The sequence below is a fragment of the Oratosquilla oratoria genome, chromosome 8 (genome assembly GCF_046742065.1).
Source record: "Oratosquilla oratoria isolate Oo_2021 chromosome 8, ASM4674206v1, whole genome shotgun sequence".
Lineage (NCBI taxonomy): Eukaryota > Metazoa > Arthropoda > Malacostraca > Stomatopoda > Squillidae > Oratosquilla > Oratosquilla oratoria.
In genome coordinates this window covers 20,385,371-20,399,396 of record NC_134784.1, presented here as the reverse complement: position 1 = coordinate 20,399,396, position 14,026 = coordinate 20,385,371, and the positions used below count along the sequence as shown (strand labels likewise).

Below are 14,026 nucleotides of genomic sequence, written 5' to 3'. Positions count from 1 at the left end.
GAACAATGGTGTGAGGAGATAGAAGAGGAGGGAATTAAGGAGGGGGGAACCGAGGGTGAGATGAGAAAATAGAGAAAGAGAAAGAGAGCAGTTGGAGGCTAGTGAGAGGAGGTTCAATAGAGAGACGAGAGAGGGTACCTAGAGAGAGTGGAAGTAAAGAGAGAGAGAGAGAGAGAGAGAGAGAGAGAGAGAGAGAGAGAGAGAGAGAGAGAGAGAGAGAGAGAGAGAGAGAGGTGAGAAAAGGCATCGAGAGAGGGACGGCATCGGGTATCGTGAGAGGAGAGAGAGAGAGAGAGAGAGAGAGAGAGAGAGAGAGAGAGAGAGAGAGAGGGAGAGAGAGAGAGAGAGAGAGAGAGAGAGAGAGAGAGAGAGAGAGAGAGAGAGAGAGAGAGAGAGAGAGAGAGAGAGAGAGAGAGAGAGAGAGAGAGAGAGAGAGAGAGAGAGAGAGAGAGAGAGAGAGAGAGAGAGAGAGAGAGAGAGCGGGGGAAGGGAGAGAGGGGGAGAGTTAAAAGTTCTCGTTGTCGAGTTTCAAGCGACGGAATGAGCATGAAGTTAACTCGAAACACGATTAAGTCTTCCTCAGTCCGATACTTCACGGTCCTTCGTCCGTCTTATAATATCCTTACTCAGGGGCCCTCGTCGGTCAAGGAAGCTCACAGTACAACGACCGAGGTCCTGAAGGCGAGGACCTCAGGCCCGGTCCGCGAGATGAGGTCGAAACCAGCGCGCTACAGCTTCACTGAGCGTTGGCAAAAACGTAAAGATGATCGGTGGGGTTACTTTCGTGAGGTGGTGGCGATGGTGGTGGTGGAGGGGGGAGGGGAGTGGGAGGGGGGAGGGGAGGGAGAAGGGAGGGGGGAATGGAGGAGAGGGGAGGGGAGAGGGGAGGGGGAGGGACGCGGTAGGAGGGGGAGGGAGGGGGAGGGCGTTTATGAGCCGGGCCGCCTGTCGCCATTAATGTTGCATCATAATTCAACATTGCAACCTGCCTACTAAGTGCATTACAGAGACGGAAGGAGAGAGAGAGGGAAGGGAAGAGACGGGAAGGAAGGAGGGTGAGTGGAGAGGCAAACTATAATGAAGAAATTGTGTGTGTGTGTGTGTGTGTGTGTGTGTGTGTGTGTGTGTGTGTGTGTGTGTGTGTGTGTGTGTGTGTGTGTGTGTGTGTGTGTGTGTGTGTGTGTGTGTGTGTGTGTGTGTGTGTGTGTGTGTGTATGTGTGTGTGTGTGATTCACCTTGGTCTTTGGATCACGTTTTGGACTCGTGATCGACAGCTTTTCTCTCTCGGAAGAGAGCTCAGAGCTCGTATGACCGATCTATGGGTGATGCTATGACCTTACACGCACACACACACCCAACTCCCCGCCCACGAGAGTTGGAGTAACGACTCGAAGCGCAGCGATGCTGAAATAATTTCAGCCCTGGGTAGGATTCGAACCAGGTACCGCCGGCACCCCCGTACTGACAGTTCGAGACTCTACCAACCGTGTGTGTGTGTGTGTGTGTGTGTGTGTGTGTGTGTGTGTGTGTGTGTGTGTGTGTGTGTGTGTGTGTGTGTGTGTGTGTGTGTGCCCTCCCCCTTCTGTCAACACATGAATCAGTTATTATAGCTATTAGCTTGCGAAATAATTAAACAAAACATTTCATATTCTGTTGATTCTGAAGGGGCATTCAGACGGCCAAACGGTTTGACAAACCCGGTTTGTCAAACAAGTATTTGAAGTGATGTTTGACCGTGTGAATAGGGTATTTGGTTGTCAAACATGTTCGACAAACGTGTTTGACGACCAAATACCCCATTCACACGGTCAAACATCACTTCAAACACTTGTCTGACAAACCGGGTTTGTAAAGCAGTTAGACCGTGTAAATGGCCCTATAGACCACCCAGAAATCGGACCTTGCCACTTCGAAGTGAAGGCCCTGTATATAATATTCTAAAGTTACCCCCTGCCCCCCCCCATGTGAGGGCCTTGTATATAATATTCTAAAGTTACCCCTACAATAAAACTAATTCCCCTCGTTTTGTCCACAGCCATAGACCGACCAGAAATCGGACCTTGCCACTTCGAAGAGGCCCTGTATATAATATTCTAAAGTTACCCCCTGCCCCCTCCCCCCATGTGAGGGCCTTGTATATAATATTCTAAAGTTACCCCTACAATGAAACTAATTCCCCTCGTTTTATCCACAGCCATAGACCGCCCAGAAATCGGACCTTGCCACTTCGAGGTGTCTGGGGTCCAGGGCATCGTCCAGACGACTGACATTCCCAGGAAAAGGCTGGAGTACACAGTCAACCACTCTGTTCCCATCGACTGTACGTGGGCAATCACCGTCACGCCCAAACAGAAGGTGAGCGTTCCCAATACTCTGTGGGTGGTTCCCAGACCCGATGTTCCCAAAGGCACACACACACTCGCGCGCGCGAACACAGACACACACACGTAGATAGATATATAAATATAATGAAAGGATCACATGAAGAATCGTCACACCAGGCTTCAACAGGGTGACAATTCTTCATGTGGGCTATCCTAGGGTGACAATTCTTCGTGTGGGCCATCCTGGGTTTACGATTCTTCGGTTGTATAGGTTGATAACAATAAGCATAACCCTCATTCAACCTAACCAAACCTAACCTAACCTAACCCTAACCCAACGTTATCTTGAATATACTGTCGATACTTGGCGTACTGGGGTGACAAATATTCAGGTGGGATCTCATGGGCTGACGATTCTTCATGTGGGCGTTCTGGGGTTGACGATTCTTCATGTGGGCGTTCTGGGGTGACGATTCTTCATGTGACCCTAATGAAATAAAGTGAATAAAGCCTTTGTCATCTACACACCCACCCGCCCCTCCCACCTTCGAATGTCCCTAAGGTCTTGACGATATTCTCCAGATCTACATGTTCTTCGAGGAGTTCAAGCTGATCGAGCCGAACAGCTGCGACGCGAACTACGTGCAGATCTTCTCGAACGGGACGGACATGAGCAACTGCCTCGAACTCTACTGCGGGGCCATGGCCGACCCCATCACCACGAAGAGCCACGTCGTCTACTTCCGCTACTACGCCCTCCCACGGGCGGTGGACACCACTTTCAAGGCCTATTTCACCGCCTTCAGGGACATCAACATCGAGGACAAGACCAGTAAGGACTTCGGGGGGTTCTTCCGAGGGTCTTCGAGGGTCTTCCGGGGGAGGATTCGGGTGCAAAGTCGAGGGATCTCAGGGAAGGATGGGAGTGAGATTAATCTGAGAGTTGAGGGAGGGAGGGAGGAAGGGAGGAAGGGAGGGAAGAAGGGAGGGAGGTAGGAAGGAAAGGGGGAGGGAAGGAGGGAAGGGAGGGAGAAAAGGAGAGAGAGAGGGAGGGAGGAAGGAAAGGAGAGAGGGAGGAAGGAAGTGAGAGAGGGAGGAAAGGGGGGAGGAAGGGAGGGATGTAGGGAGGAAGGGAAAGGGACACTTCATGATGGTCGCTATGTGGGAAGAGAGGAAGGGGGCTAGGGGTAATTAGGAGGGTTAGGGGTAATTAGGAGGGTTAGGGGTAATTAGGAGGGTTAGGGGTGATTAGGAGGGTTAGGGGTAATTAGGAGGGTTAGGGGTGATTAGGAGAGGTACGAGGAGACACTTTATGGGGGAATTCAGGGGGAGAAGGCTAAGGGTGATAGGGTTCTTAGGGATGGGTGGGAGGAGGGTTATTGGGGGGAGGAGTGGAAGGTAGGGGGATGCTTTGGGGGGATATGGGAGAGGAGGGGGGGATTGTAATGTCAGGGTTCTTTTGGGATCATGGGGGGAGTGGAAGGAAAGGACGCCTTGGGATCTGTAGGGAGCGAGGGAGGGGACCTATCATGGAAAGGGCAGTAGGGAAATGTAGGGAGTGAGGGAGTGAGGGATTGAGGGAGGGAGTCTTGGCTATCAGTGAGCAGAAATGTAAATTGGTTGTTGGTTATACTTAAAGCTTTATGAAAATACCCATCACATACACTAATCATATGATTTTAGTTAGAGAGAGAGAGAGAGAGAGAGAGAAGGGGAGAGAGAGAGAGAGAGAGAGAGAGAAAGAGAGAGAGAAGGGGGAGAGGAGGGAGAGAGGGAGAGAGGGAGAGAGAGAGAGGGGGGAGAGGAGAGAGAGAGAGAGAGAGAGAGAGAGAGAGAGAGAGAGAGAGAGAGAGAGAGAGCAAACATTTCGACTCATTCTTGTTTCTTCTTCCCTCCCTCCTTCCATTCCCCTCCCAACCACTGCCTCCTGCCTTCCTCCTTCCCTACCTCCCTCCCTCACTCCCTCCCTCTCTCCCTCCTTCCCTCCCTCATCCCCTCCCTCTTTCCTTCTATCCACCCCTCCCTCCCTCCCTCCCTCCCTCCTTCCACTCCATCCCTCTGCCTCCTCCCTCCCCTCCCTCCCTCCCTCCCCTCCCTCCCTCCCTCCCTCCCTCCCCTCCCTCCCTCCCTCCCTCCCTCCCCTCCCTACCTCCTTCCCTCCTTCCTTCCCCCCTCCCTCCCTGCCTCCCTCCCTTCCCTCCTTCTCTCCCTCACTCCTTCCTTCCGCTCCCTCCCTCCTCCCTTCCACTCCCTCCCTCCCCCTCCCTCCTTCCTTCCTTCCACTCCCCTCTCTTCCTCCCTCTCCCCCCTCCCTCCCTCTCTTCCTCCCTCCCCCTTCTGTCTTCTCCCTCCCTCCCTCCCTCCCTCCCTCCCTCCCTCCCTCCCTCCCTGCCTGCCTGCCTCCCTCCCTCCCTCCCTCCCTCCCTGCCTCCCTCCCTCCCTGCCTCCCTCCCTCCCTCCCTCCCTCCCTTCCACTCCCTCCCCTCAGGCGTGACGGAGGTTCCGAAGTGCTACGAGAACGAGTTCGACTGTGACGACGCAACTTGCATCGACATCTCGCTCTTGTGCAACGGAATCAAGAACTGCAGGCACGAGTACGACGAGGAGAACTGCAACGTGAGTAGGACCTCGAGGACGGGGGTCGAGGACGGGGGTCGAGGACGAGGACGAGGACTAGAGTGTGGGACGAGGACGAGTGTGTGTGTGTGTGTGTGTGTGTGTGTGTGTGTGTGTGTGTGTGTGTGTGTGTGTGTGTGTGTGTGTGTGTGTGTGTGTGTGTGTGTGTGTGTGCGTGCGTCTATGTGTGTGTGTGTCACCATGGTCTTGGGTCACGTGTTGGACTCGCGATCGACAGCTATTTCCCTCCCGGAAGAGAGCTCATATGTGACCGATCTATAGGTAATGCTGTGACCTTTACACGCACGCGCACACACATCCAACTCCCCGCTCACGAGAGTTGGAGTAACGACTCGTAGCGCAGTGATACTGAAATTATTTCAGCCTTGGGCGGGATTCGAACACGGACCGCAGTAGTGAAAGCCTGGAACTCTAACCACAGCGCCACGATGTGTGTGTGTGTGTGTGTGTGTGTGTGTGTGTGTGTGTGTGTGTGTGTGTGTGTGTGTGTGTGTGTGTGTGTGTGTGTGTGTGTGTGTGTGTGTGTGTGTGTGTGTGTGTGTGTGTGTGTGTGTGTGTGTGTGTGTGTGAGGAGTGCTTTGGGAGGAGGGGGACTGGGGGGAAAGGTAAGGACCTAGAGAAAGAGGAAGGATGGGGGGGGTTGTGAGAGGAGTCCTTTTGGGGGGAGGGGGGGTTAGACTGGGGAGAAGGACAAGGAATAGGGGGGAAGGTGAGGGAACAGGGGGGAGAAGGGTGGACGGGGGACTGTGGGGGTGGGGGGAGTGCTCGGGGGGGGGATAGGGGACTAGGGAAGGTAAGGGCCATTGGGGAGGGGGGGAGGGGAGAAGAGAACTGAGGGGGGGGTTTTGGGGGATAGAAGACGGGGGGGGGATAGGGGGGAGGAAGGCGTAAGGGGGCAAATAGGGAAATAGGACTTGGGAAGGTTTTGCAATAGGGAGGAGAGGGCTGGGAAGAGGAGATGAAAGGAAGAACAGGAAGGGAAGGGGAAGAGGGAAGAAGAGTTGGAAGACGACTGGGGTGGGAAGGGAGGAAGGAAGGAGAGAGGGTGTAAAGGAGAAAGAGGAGGAGGAGAAGAAGAAGAAAGAGGAGGAGGAGAAGAAGAAGAAGAAGAAGAAAGAGGAGGAGAACAGGTGGCTAGTGACTGAGCTATTGGGTGATGGGCTAAAGTTTGTATGTCATCAAAGAAAATGAAACGAAGAGGGGTGACTTTAGCAATTGACAGAAATAGAGATTTGTTGGTGAACTCCTAATTTCGTTGCCTAAGAAGAGCGTCGAACATAATTAAATTTGTATGAAGGGGATCACAATGCTGCGTTGTTAAACTCTCTGTTAATGGAAATGTCTCACTCAGTTGAATTAAATCGCCCAATGGAGACAAATTATTTTCTTTTTCCAACGCCAGGAGATATTAATGACTCCTTACGTGATTTGATTCAGCTGAGGGTAGGGTCTCCCTCCTTCCTCCTCTTCCTAAAGTAGTGATCGGGGAACAGGGGGTAAATTACCCCCAAATGGGGGTAATTTAGACATTTTGGGGGGTAATGGACGTGCTATGGATACGGATGTGGATGTGCAAAGTGAGGGAAACTTATAATAAAAGTTGGAGAAAAAAAATGCATCGAGGATCCCACGATCTTTAAAACTACGGAAACGGAGAAATATCAGTATTAAAAAATATATTTTTTGTTTATTATCATTAAATTCTATAAGTAAATTGGTTTGTCCCCCAGAGTAATTCAAAGAGTAGGGTAAATTCATTTTACTACAAATTCTTTTGAAGTCACACCCAAAAAAGTTACTCACCCCCTGCCATAAAGGATCTATTCACACTTGTATAATCTGGCTACCTCCAGTTAATTTCATTCCTCCATGTCTGTGTATTTCTTTGATTGATTCATTTGATTTCAACCTCCTAACTAACGCCATCTTCCTCTTTTTCCAGTCCTCACAAAAACTCAAATTCAACATCCAGGCCGTGCACATCATCATCATCCTGACGCTGGGATGCGCCCTCTTGGGTGGAATGTGCTTCACCATGTGCTACAACTGCGTACGCAAACTCATCCACGACGGCAGGCAAATCCACGTGAGTATATCCACTTTATCCATAATGATGGTGATAATCCATCCAGCCGTTGTACCTGGTTTTGCACAAGATCCTTGGCCTCCAAGAACCTAAGTCGCTTAAGGAAAAGGTGTTGTGTTGTTGTCTGCGGATTGTTAGTGTGGGGCAGTGCAGTATCAACTGCTCTGTATGATAGTAGTAGTAGTAGTAGTAGTAGTAGTAGTAGTAGTAGTAGTAGTAGTAGTAGTAGTAGTAGTAGTAGTAGTAGTAATAGTAGTAGTAGTAGTAGTAGTAGTAGTAGTAGTAGTAGTGGTAGTAGTAGTAGTAGTAGTAGTAGTAGTAGTAGTAGTAGTAGTAGTAGTAGTAGTAGTAGTAGTAGTAGTGGTAGTAGTAGTAGTAGTAGTAGTAGTAGTAGTAGTAGTAGTAGTAGTAGTAGTAGTAAAGTGAAGGTAGCTAAAGAGGAGGAAAGACATCTCGGTACAGTAATTGGTTCCGAATCCCTTAAAAAGCAATATATCAAAGACAAATTTAACGAATCGGTGGCGGAAGTTAGGCTACTAGCCAACTTCCCAATATATATATATGCTGAATGCAGCATATGCCGCAGGCCGCATATGCTGCATTCATATATGGTGTTAAACACAATTGGAATTACTCGTACATCTTAAGTACAGTACCAAACATCACCGAACTACTAAGTCCTTTTGAAGAAACTATCAGAAACTATATATATATACATATATATATATATATATATATATATATATATATATATAATATGTATTTATTTATATATATATTTATATATATATATATAATATATATATATATATATATATATATATATATATATATATATATATAGTAATAATTATAGCAATTATAATACTAATAATGATAGCCATAATGATGATAATAATGATAACAATAATGATAATAACAACAACAGTGGTGATGATGATGATGATGATGATGATGATGATGATGATGATGATGATGATGATGATGATGATGATGATGATGATGATGATGATGATGATGATGATGATGATGATGATGATGATGATGATGATGATGATGATGATAATGATGATGATGATTGATAATAACAATAATGATAATAATAATAATAATAATAATAATAATAATAATAATAATAATAATAATAATAATAATAATAATAATAATAATAATAATAACAACAACAACAATATCAATAATTATTGTTTTGAGTTTAACTGGAAACCTGCAGCGCCGTAGCAGCCGGCAACGGACCAAAGACTGAATGTCAGCCCCTCGGGGTTGTACCTCCTGGTGGAGGAGAGGGCGTGGGCAGGTTTTGAAGACGGGCGGCATGGAGATGTTCCCCTCTGACGTCCGTCTCTGGGGACCACCATTTGCTGTGTGTGTGTTGTTTGAATGAGGCACCAATCGATCCTGGCGAGACCTAAACATATGTAGTGCTTACGTGTGACTCCTTCTCACCAGGGCCCATGCGTTGTATGACCTGTTCTGACCTCTTTTGAGTAATCTTAGCCTTTGCCTTCCAGGAGAACATCCGACGCTCACGCGAACAGCTCGAGCAGTCCAGGAGTACTCTGTCGGCGGCCTCTTCACCAAGGGCCATTCGGAGAGGTCCTCACACCATCGACGACTCCTGCTACCTCTCGAGCGACGCCAAGACCAACGGTCGACCCAACTGCCTCAGGAACGAGTCTGACGAGGAGACGGATGTCGAGGAGGAGGAGGAAGAGGAGGAGGAGGAGCTGGAGGAGATGGAGGGGACCTGCGTCGAGATGAGAGACTGTGAGTGCCAGACACGAGACTCTCTGATGCAGAGAGACTCCAGCGTCGGGGTAAGCGGAGGCGCGGTAGGACTCCCTCTCCCGGCCACGCCGCCCCCGCCGCCGCCCCCCAGCCGCCGCCCCCCGGGGCTACCGTCCTCCTTCACCCCGGGTTCTCCACAGGTGCCCACACCGCCTCCGCCTCCCGTTGGAGTGTACGGACGCGCCCCTTCGGGAAGCCAGTCCGGGTCGAACAAATACGGAAGCTCCCCCTACGGAGGCCGCTCGCCCCATCCTCCCCCCCACTCTGCATCACACGCCCATCACGATCCGTACGAAGTCGGGGAACCTTCTGACGATGTCTACGGCAGCCACAGGTTCCGGGCCGAGGCTGTTATCGAGATGAACGAGCGGGCGCACTACGAGCCTGCCAAGTCCCCGAAGACCACGCCGGACGTATTGGCCACGCATTGACGGGTCGGGGGTTCCTCCCCCCTTGCCGACCCAACGCCACCTTCGTCAGCACCCGTCTGATCGGCTTCCTCTTCCACCACCACCAGTCGCGTCTCCAAGGGCTTCCTGCTTCTGCTGACTCGGTAGGTCTTCCAGGAGAGGACTAGCATACCAGGAACATCTTATCCCTGAAAAAAACTCCTCTTCCTCCTCCTCCTCTTCCTCCTCCTCCTCTTCCTCCTCCTCCTCTTCCTCCTCCTCCTCTTCCTCCTCCTCTTCCTCCTCCTCCTCTTCCTCCTCCTCTTCTTCCTCCACAGTTCTCGGTACAAATGTCCCGGTCGACGATAAGAAGACTGACAGATGGGTAAAGAATGACGGAAGCAGAGACAAGAAAAGGAAGTTGGTGCTTGACCAGAGGAGTCAGGACCCCAGGGCACGTGACTCTGTCCTCTGCAGCAGCAGTAGGGTGGAAAGCCAGTGTTGCCCTTTGTGCTCGCCAAGTGTCTGCACATGAAGAAGAAGAAGAAGAAGAAAGGTCTCCGAGACCTCTTTGGGCTCTGGCTCAGACCCGAGAGAACTAGAAGACTTCGTTATTGAACTCCTGCGGACGTGGAAGGCGAACTATAAGAAGAACTCTGTAGCGCTATATTTTGAAGTGTCCAAGAGGTCGGAGTAAGCACTTGGATGAAACAGAAAAAGATTTGTCCCCCTTTTCCCGTCCTCAGGTAGACGGGGAAGTCCTTGCCGCCGTGTTACCGCCTCACACAAAGATCCCCCTAAACCGCAAAGGACTAGCGTTCTCTAATCAAGTTAAGATAATGACCTTCTGTTACGTTTTTTAAGACGTTGTACAGTCAACAGTTGTGTCTCGTAGCATTTTGTATCCTGTGCGACAATCAAACGGATGTCCGGGTAACAGTCTGTAACGGTCTTACACGATTGTAACGATCAAGAACACAAACAAAAACAGCAAAAGGTGCAAGAACGACCAAACTTGGGGCCGAAAGCGAACAAGTGTGATGAGACGACCATCTAGACTGGGTGACAACTTGCATTAGGTCGTGGCAACATAACGACCCCACAAAGATTTATACATGTGTATGTGTATGTGTGTATATATACATATATATATATATACATATATATATAGATATATGTGTACAGATATATATATACATATATATATATATATATATATATATATATATATATATATATATATACATATACATAAAGACCATATCCATGAGATGAATGAAACCGTTCACTTCAGTGATGTTTTCTTTACAGCCCTCCCCGACCCCTCGACCTTTGTTACTGAAACACATCATCACCAACTAAGGCCATCCATCCCCAGTGACTACTTACTGCATCAATTCTAGGCGGTCTCGAAGTGCCACGTCGCCCTCAAGTGAGAACAACGGTCCCAGTTGTCGTTCCTCAGCTCCTTGTCCACTCTCCCATCCCCTCAATTATTCTTTTCTTCTTTCAGATCAATCTACTGTACATTCTTACTACAATCACACACACACATACTTCCTCGTCTCCTTTCCCCTCGGCATATGCTCTACTTCCCCTTTGGTATATATTTTTATCTTTATCTCCTATCCCCTCAATTGTTCTTTTCTTCTTTCAGAGCAGCCTACTATACATTCTTACTGCAATCACACACACACACACACACACACACACACACACACACACTTCCTCGCCTCCTCTCCCCTCGCCATATGCCCTGCTTCACCCTTTGTACTTTTTCTATCTTTATCTTTATTCATGTGTATGACCATCCCTTCAATACCACTGCCTCCCGCCTTTTTTTCCCATTTCATGGTTCCAAGTTTATTGGTCATTTCTTCTCTTTATACTTATTCTGGTACCTCTCCATCGCTTCCGTTTTCTACATCCCGTTTTCCTTCAGATTCTCCATCCACTCCCACAGCCAGCAGCAATAAGGACATCACACCTTTGTATCTTCTTCACTTTTCATTTCTCCTTTGTTGTGTCCACATTCATTTGTGCCAAACAAATAATGGTTTGGGCTTTTGTCTACTATTATTATTTTTCTAAGAGTTAACTCTACCAGGAAGACAATATATTCATATATCTGTTTATAAGGGCATCTGTGTACATTTGTTTAAGAAAAAAATAAATGATGACTAGTCAATTGTTAGAGGACTGTTTTCCCAGTCTAATACCTTGTTCTGTTTACTTGGTCTTGTTGACGTTGATTTGATTTGTCAATTGGATGTTTTGAAAATAATCTTCATTCTTAAATTCTTAAGCGTCCTTATTTGGTCTATTGAAAAAAATGACTTTGCCTTCAAGTCTCTGTGCCAAATAAAGAAATATTTCTAAGGGATTTCATTTATGTCCTTCCCAAAGTCGACTCTTCGAGGAAAAACAGAAAAATGAAATAATGAATATAAGAAATTGTAGGAGAGAGGCCAAACGCAGAGTATGGGATCCAATGTATTCAACGTTTCGCCAAGCAGGACCTCTTCAGAAATAACCTGAAGAAGCCCTCCTGGGCGAAACGTTAAATACATTGGATCCCATACTCTGCGTTTGGCCTCTCTCCTACAGTGCTGTTGCAGTCGTTTCTGCTTTTACTCATCTTGATATAAGAAATACATTAATGATAAGTCACACACGGAAACACGACAACGCCTGTCTTATCCCTCCACCAGAGGAACATGAGAAAAGAAAAGGTGGAATCTTAAACAGAAACGAAAGATAACAATAAATAATTTCCTTGAAAGTGGCAGTTGCCGACAAGATTAACGAGTTAAACACCATATGAGGACGGAGCCTTTATTTGTACGACGTTTCGCTTATTACTTGAAAAAGCTGTAATAAGCGAAACGTCGTACAAATAAAGGCTCCGTCCTCATATGGTGTTTAACTCGTCAACAATAAATAACATCATTATTCCTACACAAACGGAAATATCTCCGAATATAAGACAGTGCTGCGTGACTGGTCCATAGGGGTATCAGATAGTTCCTAAAGTATTGGCTGCATACACTGATATACAATACTAACGTTGCCACTTCCCCCTCATAACAAATAATACAAACATAATAATGGAGTAGCTGCAAGAGATCATAAGGCACACATTAGGTAGTTCCATGTCCCTTGCCACCTGCCATCTCTATCCATAAGTATCTAATCTTCTCTTTTAAAATAACCCATTGTTTCAGAGCTCACTACAAGGCTTCTAAGTCTATTCCATTCGTTAACCAATCTATTGGTAAACTGGTTCTTGCCTATTTCCTTCTTAAACCTAAATTTGCCCAATCTAAACCCATTATTTCGAGTCCTTCCCTGCTGTCTTGCTGTAATGACCTTGCATGCATTACCCTTGTTAAACCCCATGACCAATTCTAATACCTCTATTAGATCACCCCGCACTCTTATTCTTTCCAGAGAGTAAGTTAAGGTGCCTAAGCTCTTCGTAAGGTAAATTTCCAAGCCCTTGTACAACTTTGGTCATTCTCCCCAGTATTGACTCTAGTGAATTACTAGTAATATCCATTCTATTGGACGATCAAATCTGTACTGCACAGACAAGGATGAGTCTAGTTATCGCCAGATAGAGTTCAACTTGGATAACATCTTAGATAACACGTTTTTAGACAAATCTGAGTGCGAGAGGGACTTAGGAGTTCTGGTGAGTCCGGACCTTAAAACCAGGAAGCAGTGCATTAGCGCCAGAAATAAAGCTAACAGTGCATTAGGTTTCATTGCTTGGACGGTAACGAATAGAAGTGCAGAGGTAATTATCAAACTCTATCTAGTGATAGTTAGACCCATCCTTGACTATGCGGTACAGTTTTGGTCTCCGTCCTACAGAATGGACATAAATTCACTAGAATCAGTACAGAGAAGAATGACCAAAATGATACATGGACTCGGAAATTTGCCTTACGAAGAGAGGCTTAGGCACCTAAACTTACACTCTCTGGAAAGACGCAGAGTGCGGGGTGATCTAATAGAAGTGTTCAAGTGGATCAAAGGCTATAACAAGGGAGATGCAAACAAGGTCATCATAATAAAACAACAGGGCAGGACTCGCAGTAATGGGTATAAACTGGACAAATTTAGATTTAAGAAGGAAATAGGCAAGAATTGGTTTACTAATAGGGTGGTCGATGAATGGAATAAACTTAGTAACCATGTAGTAAGCGCTGAAACTATCAGTTGTTTTAAAAAACGATTAGACAACTTTATGGATGGGGACGACAGGTGGTGATGGATACGGAGCTGCCTAGTGTAGGCCTTATGGTCTCTTGCAGTCTCCTTTATTCTTATGTTCTTATGTTCAACGATTACCTCTGCATTGACACCCTTGTCGCCACGTGCTACGTTGTCCTTATAAGGACAAAAGTACTGATGAATTGGCGGCTGTCACAACCCACCTATGGGCCAGGCTAGTCGCGACACAAAGAAGAAAAAGAAAAAAAATAAGGCCGTGCGCAGTTCGGACGAGTGACAGAGTTCAGGCAGGATAATTAAACTCTTAGTTTAATTTGAATATTATTTACAAGAAGACGGGCAGAGAATTTTAGGGAGCTGTTAAATGTGAAGGAAGATAGGGAGGGGAAGGTAGTTGCAGTTGGAAGCGCTGAGAAAATAAGTGTGATATGTGAGGAAAATGGAGGAGAAATGGGGCAAGATGAGGTGAAGGCAGTAGTTAAGATGATGAGAGCAGGTAAGGCACCTGGGTTGGATGGGTGCCATACAGTATATCTAGAAGAAGG

The 14,026-nt window shown here is 47.3% G+C and overlaps 1 protein-coding gene across 1 annotated transcript in view; it reads left to right on the top strand.

Moving 5' to 3' along the window:
- LOC143027627 (uncharacterized) overlaps positions 1–11,055 on the top strand; it is a 24,075-nt gene extending 13,020 nt beyond the window's left edge. Inside the window, exons 3-7 of the mRNA XM_076189002.1 lie at positions 2,195–2,355; positions 2,907–3,156; positions 4,813–4,940; positions 6,904–7,047; positions 8,577–11,055. Of these exons, the coding sequence (XP_076045117.1) occupies positions 2,195–2,355; positions 2,907–3,156; positions 4,813–4,940; positions 6,904–7,047; positions 8,577–9,284 (1,391 nt within the window). The 3' untranslated portion in view covers positions 9,285–11,055. The remainder of the gene's footprint in view (positions 1–2,194; positions 2,356–2,906; positions 3,157–4,812; positions 4,941–6,903; positions 7,048–8,576) is intronic.
- Positions 11,056–14,026: the final 2,971 nt, after the last annotated feature.